At 37.4% G+C, this 10492-nt stretch overlaps 1 protein-coding gene across 1 annotated transcript; it reads left to right on the plus strand.

Moving 5' to 3' along the window:
* The first annotated feature begins 2059 nt into the window (after positions 1 to 2059).
* Positions 2060 to 8063, plus strand: kcnj9 (potassium inwardly rectifying channel subfamily J member 9). Its single transcript, XM_079452415.1, has 7 exons — positions 2060 to 2467; positions 2732 to 2945; positions 4127 to 4328; positions 5184 to 5376; positions 6888 to 7085; positions 7174 to 7304; positions 7377 to 8063. The coding sequence occupies exons 1-7, from the start codon at positions 2173 to 2175 to the stop codon at positions 7650 to 7652; spliced, it is 1509 nt and encodes a 502-aa protein (XP_079308541.1). The 5' UTR covers positions 2060 to 2172; the 3' UTR covers positions 7653 to 8063.
* The last annotated feature ends 2429 nt before the right edge of the window (positions 8064 to 10492 follow it).

Raw genomic sequence — 10492 nt, forward strand, 5'->3', positions numbered from 1 at the left:
ACACAGGGACAGACACACACAAAAACAAAGAGACAAACATACACTGAAACACAGGGACAGACACACACAAAAACACAGAGACAAACATACACTGAAACACAGGGACAGACACACACAAAAACACAGAGACAAACATACACTGAAACACAGGGACAGACACACACAAAAACACAGAGACAAACATACACTGAAACACAGGGACAGACACACACAAAAGCACAGAGACAAACATACACTGAAACACAGGGACAGACACACACAAAAGCACAGAGACAAACATACACTGAAACACAGGGACAGACACACACAAAAGCACAGAGACAAACATACACTGAAACACAGGGACAGACACACACAAAAGCACAGAGACAAACATACACTGAAACACAGGGACAGACACTCAAAGAAACACAGCAACAAAAACAGATACAAACATAGACAAAAGCACATATGCAAACACACACAAAAACAGAGACAAACATTCATTGAAACACAGGACAGACACTCAAAGAAACACAGCAACAAACACAGAGTCAAACACAAAAACAGATACAAACACACTCAAATACACTCATACTCATCCAGTGTTCTTTCATGTAATATTTTCTACCCATTTATGTAATCCTCACACAAACCGGAAGAGATCAATAGATTTAAATATCCGGTTGAATGCACAGTGTCTGCCAATCTCATATTATTCTTGAGTACATATAGAGTAGTGTTGCATACTTTGTATTTTCGAAGAGTATTGTTAAATCGTTAAATCATCCCTTTAAAAGAAAACATCCAAACCTATATTTTTGTACAAGTGACACTACACAAGTTTCTACACAACATGTTTTATTATTTACATACAAATCTGAATACACACACATCCAGTTTTCCCCAATACTGGACATTTATTTTTATGTATTAACCTACGGTCTTCCATTAATACTTGTTGGATAGATTTTTGTGTGTTTGTTTGTTTGTGTGGCACCAGCAAATCCTGAAATGATAAATGAGATATCCACTCTCTATTCACAGCCTTCTATTAGACACTGGAACGTTACGGCGCTGTTGTGTCTTTGACGCATGAGCACAGATTCACTCAATCCGTGAAACATTCATGAGTCTAAATGTGTCCCAGACCATAAAGACGGATCATGATCAATCTTCGAGTAGGCGCGATGACTATACTGCCAGACTATCAGAGCTAAATATAGCGTCTCGCTGGACTTCACACCCTCATATTAACTGAGTAAACACAGCACAAAGGATCAGACTGTTTGAGAGACAGGTGTTTGTTCACGTCCGGATGGACGGTGTGCTGAAATCTGCTCTTTGTTTTTGAGTAGAATGATCAATTGCGATTTGACATGATACTGGAAGCTGGACGATGAATAATGTGCAGGAAGGGTTAGATGGAGGTCACGGCAACCTTTTATCAGCTTTTAATGCGTTTTCGTGATCTGATAATCACTTGAACGTTAATTTTAAATGTTGTGGATGTGAAGTGTCTTTCCATTTCCATAGCAATCCTAATTTTATTTTTAGCAATATTATTATATTGTATTTATGAATATAGGCTATTATATTTTTGTTCAAAAAGGTGTGTTTGTCTTTTTTATATGGGTTGAATTTTCTACACAGAAAAACGTAAAGCGTCATTTCTAGCTACTGAAGCGAGTTTGAGATTTTGTCTTTTGGCTTGAAGTGATGTTAGTACTTTTATTAAAACGGTCTTCATCAACAGTTCATTTGATGTGGAAAATGTTTTCATGGCTGAAATGCACAAACTCATCATCGTAATCTGCTCAGTTTCATTTTAGTTGGTTTATTGGATTCCTAATGCAGAAAGTGAATGAAAGCCAAGTTATGCTGATATAGAATGTTCAACAATAACCGACAGTAAAATGAAACGGCTTCCGTCCCTGTGTGTGCAAATTACATCGAAATTCTCCAGAATGTCACCAGAAAATGTCAAAAAACCTTTCAGCCCTTTAGTAGATCTAGTTAATGGGATTCGTTTTGGCATCAACGCTGGTACACTCTGACTCCTGTGGCTCTTTTCTTGCAGAAAGCAGACGAAGGCACAAATGAAATTCTGTGACCAAGAATAAGACTCTGGAGGAGACGCTGTTAACAAACATAATTACACTAGTTCCACTCCTACCTAAAACACACACAGAGATGGCACTCGACAACACCGGCTTCTTCACGTGCCCCGAATCCCTGTCTCTCCCGGTCCCAGAGAAAGGGGAGGAGACTGCGGAGGAGGCTCCTAAGGATGGTCCACCCACTAGCGAAGAGACTGCATCTGAGGAGCTCGGACACGTGGTAACCACAGATACGGCTCCGCCCCCACCACCGTCGACCAATAACAACATGTCCTTCCAGGACAAGATGGCTGCGAGGGAGGCACAAGCCAATCAGCCCCGGAAGAAACTGCAGGGGGCGGGACAAGAGAGGGGCAGGTTTGGCTGGGGTAAGAATGAATCATTTGGGATCTGGGTGTAATTGAAGTTGTCTCACAGGATGTATTGTCTGTCTTACAGCTGAAATGTAGACTGAACTAACGTCTAGACAGGCTCTGGATGTTTTACCACATGTTAATTGAATGTTTAACTTGAAAGTTTCTCACTTCTCTCTATGTTCTTTATTTAATATGGATTGTGGTAAGCTGTTAAACAAGATGATTTTCATCTAGTAGAGAATCAGTCTCTGTCCTCATCTCAATGTCTGTGTCCAGGACGCATCAAGCGTAAGAGGCAGCGTTACGTGGAGAAGAACGGCCGTTGTAACGTACAGCACGGGAACATGAGGAAGACGTACCGTTACCTGACGGATATCTTCACCACGCTGGTGGATCTGAACTGGCGTTGCTCTCTCCTCGTCTTTGTCATGGCGTATGCGGTGACCTGGCTCTTTTTTGGAGCAATATGGTACCTTATTGCATACTGCAGGTACGAATAATATAAACCTTCACATTCTATTATTATGTATAACTTTTTAGTGTTTTTTAGGATGAGCGGTGGAAAATATTGTGGATGCACGATGTGTTCCTGATCATTTTGGAACAGAACAAGATTGGCTTGAAATTGCTATAAGTATACTTTAAAATAGGAAAAATTGCTTTGAGTCTACTTCTTCACATAAGTACCTGACATATACGGACGGAAATGTTTCTATTTTGGGTATATTTATAGCTGTTTTTTGATGGAGATATACTTAGTACAATTCAGTATTTTATACTTATTCTTGTAGTTGTCTTTACAATAAAGGGACAGGTCACCCCGACACCAAAACAAATTCAGTCATCTTTTACTCACCCTTGAGTTGTTGCAAATCTGTATACATTTATTTGTTCTGATGGACACAGAGAATTGAAAGAAAGCTTGTAACCAAACAGTTCTTGGCCATCATTAACTACCATAGTAAAAGAAAGCACAATGTTAGTTAAAAGTGCCCCGGAACTGTTTGCTTTACATTCTTCAAAATATAATTGTTTGTTTAACAGAACAAAGAAATGTATGAAGCCTTTTTCTACTATGGTAGACTATGGTGGCCAAGAACAATTTGGTTATATACATTCTTTCAAATATATTTCTCTGTGTTCGTCAGAACAAAGACATTTATACATTATACATTACTTAGAACCTACTAGGTACTTGATACTACACTGTAAACAACAACTAGTTAGATTTTCTTTGTTGTGACAGTTGTGCAAAATCAGATTTTGCACACGTTCTTTTAACGTAAATCTTGACACAAAAAACTTTAAAGCAAAATGTACTCTTTAAAAATACGTTGTGCAAATCAACAAAGAAATCTAGTAAATCCTATGGTTGTTCTTACAGTGTAGCACGTTCTAGATGAAATTTTCCTTTATTGTGAACACAAGTGTAGATTTATAATTGGTAATCGACCGTTGTCCGAAAATATGGATTTTGAATGCATCTGCACTCATCATCATAACTGTAAACAAGCTAAAAGTAATGTTTAGGTGGACACTTGAAAACAAGTATTCGCTGCACAATGAGACGTGAGCCAAAAAAGCGAACCCATGTTTTCCAAAATTGGACAAGTGCACGCTTGTCATTATCTCCTTTCTCTCTCGCTTAACTCTCTCGCTTTCTCGTAACAGGGGTGATCTGGATCATTTAGAGGACGAGTCATGGACGCCATGCGTGAATAATGTTAATGGATTCGTCTCTGCCTTTCTTTTCTCCATCGAGACGGAGACGACCATTGGTTACGGTCACCGGGTTATTACAGATCAGTGTCCAGTTGGCACCATGTTACTCCTGCTGCAGGCTATACTGGGATCTATGGTCAATGCTTTTATGGTAGGTGCATACGGAACACAGAGTGTTAAATAAGTAAATAACGCGCTCATAATGGATGGACTGGAATAGAACAGAATGCATCAATGCCGACTGTGAAAGTTTTTCATTTCTCATGGCTCGGATTTGCTGGTCCGTGCTCAAAATTGGCCAAAATGGCTCAACCTTGTGTTAAGTTATATCATCCATAACCTGAAGTAAATAAGTCTCGTGTTTTGGACCACAGATGTGCTCTCTCTGTGTGATCTGATCCGTCTGTTTTCTTTTCTTTTAATTATTTTACTTATTAAGACCCTCTTTCAATCTTTGATTTCTTTCTACATGTGTCCTTGTTTTATGTTTGGGTAATGACGAGTTCATTTATATCTCCATGTCCTGGGTCAAATTTTCCCCCGCAGGGCTGTTTCGCTTAGACAGACACGCACACACTTCTACCAAATGCCATGTTCTCTGCTAACTGCATTTCTTAACTCCAAATGATCCTATTAAACCAACGTTTTCACAATTTCTTCATATTTGTCCTCTTTTTGTTAAGGTAACACTTCTTTTTATTATTGCTCAAATTGCATTTGAACAAACAAATTAATAATAACACAAAACAAATGTACATTTTCCAGCACAGTTTTGTATATTGTATAATAAAAAATCTACATCTTGTACAGCAACTACATCCAGAAGACCGATTATCATAGAGACATATTTGAGTTGTTCTGATTGGCAGTTAGTAAGCACTTAGCAACCACATGGCAAAGCCCTGGCAACCAACCACATCGCCCTTGTATTGTGCTGCAGCCCATACAAATCTGCTTGAAAATGTGAAAATATTCTCATTATTTGATTCCTTTGTCTCTACTGTAGGTTGGATGCATGTTTGTGAAGATCTCACAGCCAAACAAGCGTGCCGAGACGTTGGTGTTTTCCCGTAACGCTATCATCTCGCAGAGGGATGACAAGCTCTGCCTGATGTTCAGAGTGGGGGACTTAAGATCTTCCCATATCGTGGGCGCCAACATGAGAGCAAAACTTATCAAATCCAAACAGACACAAGAGGGTAAGACAGCATTCAGTATCAAAATTAACCTCATATCCGACAGCAGCGTCCTGGGTGATTTATTTAGTGACTTGTAGTGCCACCTGCTGGTCACATGTTGTAATGCATTGCAAGCAAATTGTGCTTTTTTTTAGATTAGATTAGATTCAACTTTATTGTCATTACACATATACAAGTACAGTGTAACGAAATGTAGTTTAGGTCTAACCAGAAGTGCAGTTTGCAAGTGCAGGATATACAGTTAGAATAAATACAGAATACAATATGAGAGAATATAATACAGTGGGCATGGACTATAAAAATATTTTGCAGTAGGAATGTTCTATGAAAATATGACAGTAGGTATATACTATGAACAATATATACAGATGGCTATATACTATGAACATTAATGTACAGGTGGATATGAACAGGTAATAATTTAGACTAAAATAGTGCAAGTGACTTAGGTATGCATACATTATTGACATTGGCTATTAAAGTTGCAATGCAATAGGTGAGTTAATGCAGTTGTTGAAGTTACGGTGGAGTATACGAGTTAATGCAGTTTATAGGTTACAGAGCAGTAGATAAGTTAATGCAGTTATTGAAGTTAGAGTGCAATAGATTTGTAGATGCAGTTAATAGAGTTACAGTGCTTTTAAATCTACATACCACTTAAGTGGATTAATTTAGTTAATTTAAACGAATAAGTCATCAAATCAACTAATGATTTGTTATTATATATTGTATGTCTGAAATGTAAACGTACCGGTTCACAATAACATCAAATACCCTTATAAAGAAAGGAAAGTTTAAGTATATTTTTATTTGTAGTAGTATACTTAAGTGTAATATTTCAATAAATTGGCGCATTTTTTATCTTATAAAAGTAAACATAAAGTGTGACAGTAGTAAACTTTGAGGACACCATAGTTTACAGATATGTTTTTTTGTACTGCAACTATACTTTAAGTGAACAGTGGCACATATTTTTTTATAAAAGTACATTTGCAAAAACAGATAACTTGGTTTAAACAAAAACAATAATCATGTTTCTTTTTTGTGCATAATATCACTCAAACTGCAGTTGTGATTAAATGATAATAAGTATATTAACACACAATAAAATACAATATTAAACAATGATTTCTCTCTGTTTTTGCAAATAAACTCTTCAAGGACATACAAATGTGTTAAGTAAGCTAATACTGAGAGTAATACAAAAATGTAGTAGCCTACTAAAGAGAAAACACAATAACAACCCAAGTATACTTAAAATACTTTCTTGATCAATTATGATTGAGGACAAATATAGTTTTCTGTCAGTATAAGTCAAGTATACTGTACTATTAAGTGTCATTTTAAGTATACTTCTAAGAATTAAACACGTATATTTTAAAATGTGTTAGTTAATAAAACTATAGAAATAGCACACTTACATTTTATGCAAAATTTCAATTCAAAACTTTGAGTTCACCGCGTGTTTATTGATCGCTATAAAGCTTAAGGTGATGTTCTCTGACTCCTAGGTGAATTTATTCCTTTGGATCAGACAGACATCAGCGTCGGTTTCGAGACGGGAGACGATCGTCTGTTTCTCGTGTCTCCACTTGTGATCTCTCATGAGATCGATGTGCGCTCTCCGTTCTGGGACATGTCACAATCGCAGCTGGAGAAAGAGGACTTTGAGATCGTTGTCATCCTGGAAGGGATGGTGGAGGCCACAGGTCCAAATAGACACACGCACACAGACGTATCAGATGAGGATGTGATGCTCGGATGATTATTTAATAGACACGTGTATTTGATGTACAGGAATGACGTGTCAAGCGCGGAGCTCTTACCTGGCTGAGGAGCTGTTATGGGGTCACAGGTTCAGCCCTATGATGTCACTCGCTGAGGGATTTTTTGACGTGGACTACGGGGCCTTTCATCACACGTTTGAGGTTTGTGTCACACAAATTCAGCTTTTTTTCCCCATGTTTTTTTAAAGTTGATTCATTGGTGTTTTATTAAAGGTAAATACACCCTCGTGCTCGGCGAGAGAGTTGGCATTGACCGCCGCTCGCTTGGATGCTCATCTCTATTGGTCGATTTCCAGTCGTCTGGACGAAGAGAAATGGGAGGGGCCTAATCTGACTGAGCAAACGGGGAAGTCCAATGATTCCGAATCTGTAAGGGAGGGGGATGGGCCCACGTTTATTGTGGGTGGAGTTACAAATACGCAGGACCAATCAGTCGTAGGGGAGCAGAACGGCAGTGTAACGACTGACCAGTCAGAATCTGAGGCTTAAACGGATACAAGAATGTACCGAGGTATGGAAAATTTTGTGTAAATTTAACTTTGATTGGACTGTCAAGCGGTCCAAGCTTTCTTCTTCAAGTTAGGTTTTTAAATGTATAGTCGCTAATGCCTAGCATAGAATACTTTCCCCAAAGGGGAAATACTTGTGTCTCCTTGCTGTGTTTTCAGTCGATTTTAAACTCGTGATGTTTTAAAAACGACACTGCCTTTACATTCACACATCAGCTCTGTTCCTACTCTTGATGACTGCTGTCTATGTAGTAAGCTACCTTCTTAGGGATCATCTTTTTTAAAACCTCAAGTGATTGATTTGCTATGCAGCGACTCACTACAAATAGTGCTTCTCAAGTTTGGCCTCATTCATTGTCTGTATTAAATAAAATATAGTATATTTATACAGTTTATTTTTCTGATTTTTGTCGACACTTTATTTTTTCTTAACTTCATTGCCGTGTATTCTGGAATTGCCTCATTCCTAGTGTTTGGTCAAAATAGGAAGCACAAAGTTGATGCCATATGTTTTGGAACAGACTCTACATTTATGTGTGCCTATGAAGCCTTAAAATGCTGTCTAGGTAGGCAGCTTACTAGTATGTGGAACTGAGCTATATGTCTGATTTGTACAGTATGTACTAATCATATTAATCATAATAATCTATCAGCCTTAAAGGAATAACATAGTTTCTTTCACCCTTATGCCATCCCAGATGCCTTCTGAACTGTAAACTATACTGCACGTGTTGTGACTAGTAGTCATATAATGTTTTGCCACGAAACATGCAAGAACCAAGAACTTTATGTCACCATATTTGTTTTGGTTTCAACCTTGCTAAAGAATCACAAAATCGGGATATTAAATGAAAAATGTAGCCTGTGTGTTTGGAGCTTGAACATTTTAATTGGAAAATAAAATGATGCCATTTAATATTTGTGTTCATCTTAAAATAGGTAATTTATGTACATCTGGGATGGCATGAGGATGAGTAAACATTTAAGGAATCAATTTTCATTTTGGGTGCACTATTCCTTTAAACGTTTCTAATGCCTTTCTTTAACCAGTGAAGTTTTGACAGCTCTGACAAACCAGTACTATTTTTAAAACAATCTTTTCGAACACGTCTGTGCACTTTGTTTACAGTCACGTTGGTTAGACTCACATGTACCTGAAAAAAGACGTGAACGTGTTACTATGGTGACAAGGCATTCCAAGTTGCACCATCACAGCACAGTTTAGCATTAGCTTATTGAGAGTTCGGCAGTGTTAAAATTAGCACTGCGCTCATGACTGCCGGCTTTCGCCTGGGAAAGTCATTAAGTGTATATGCCGAGTTTTAGTGCCACTGCATCATGTTGGGGATCTAAATAATAAAGAAAAGTGCCAAAAAAATGATGAAAATGATTAAAGCCAACTCATCTTTGCAACTTCCAAATGAATTTGATATAGAAATTAACATCATGTGATCGTTGAACGGTTTGCATAACCTTTCCATAGCAACAATGCAGTAGCTCGATTCAGTCTATTGGCCTTACAGGGTATTAGATGAATAAATTGGTGACAATTTCCAACAGCCAAAAGTATTGTTTAAGCGTTATTGCATGCATTACTATTGAACTATACTTATATATTTAATAGTACATTTGTTTAAAGATAATAAGACCTAACATTTGCTAAATATTACAAACTTTTCTTGGATTAAAGACCATTTTTGAGTTATTTTTGACATTTTAATAAATAGATTATATTTAAAATATGAGATACAGTACTTTGAGGTCATAAACTGCTGTTTATATTTGTTTCTGATGGTCTGTGTAAAACCAAAACAGTTGAACACAAATGTGTAGATATAATTTATACAAATTATATCTAGTTTTATATATTTGTTTCCTCTGTGACAATCATATATTTAATGCTGTTTTTTCCATTCCTATTCCAACGTTAATCTGATGAAACCAGACTGATCCTGGATTGGTGACATATTCAATTCAATTCACGTCGACTAACACGAAATCGACTGAAAACCTGTGATCAGCAGTTTGACACCTAATGTAAAGACACTTTCATGGGCGATGTGTAAGCACCGGTGTGCGTTTTGTAATTCAGTAGTGTACTTCAGTAGTGTGTATGTTGACAAAACAATCAGTCTGGACCCTCACAGTATGTAACTTTGAAACTTTAAATCATTGCAATTTTGATCTAGTCACAAAACTACTGCGAGAGGTATGAATTAAAACTAAATTTAGAAACAGTGATATGAAACTGAATTGACTCTCATTATAACAATTATTAGGCCATGAGGAGCTCTTCGTGTTCCCCCGTGTGTTTTACTTTGTGCCGTCTTGTCTGTGATTTGTAGCCCACCTGAATGTCTTTAGCACATTCGAAAAGCACAAACTCTGCTCAGATGCAGGTTTTCTCATATTGCTTTTGCTGCTGTTGACATTTTTAAATCTGTCTTTCAAGCTTTTTCTGTATAATAATTATAATAATAAAACTATATTCATCATAATGTCTCACATTCTTTATTAAAACATTATGAGCTCTTCTATAGCACAAAGGGTTATGGGGAATATAAGCCCTCAGTGTACGATGCATGCTGAAATATTGAAAACGAATATTGAATAAAAGTGTATTCATATTCCCAATCCCTCCCTGTGTCCAACACAAATCACGGGAATCACGGGTACTTCTCATGCACCCGTGTCCTCTTCTTAACCCAGGGGGATTATGGGTAAATGTTAAAGTATTGACTTTTCTCCGACCTTCTGACTCTTTTGTCCTCAATATCTACCCTCTCTTCTGGCTTCCTGTACTGACAAGTTCAGTCTTTA

The sequence above is a fragment of the Barbatula barbatula genome (assembly GCF_947034865.1).
Source record: "Barbatula barbatula genome assembly, chromosome: 3".
NCBI lineage: Eukaryota > Metazoa > Chordata > Actinopteri > Cypriniformes > Nemacheilidae > Barbatula > Barbatula barbatula.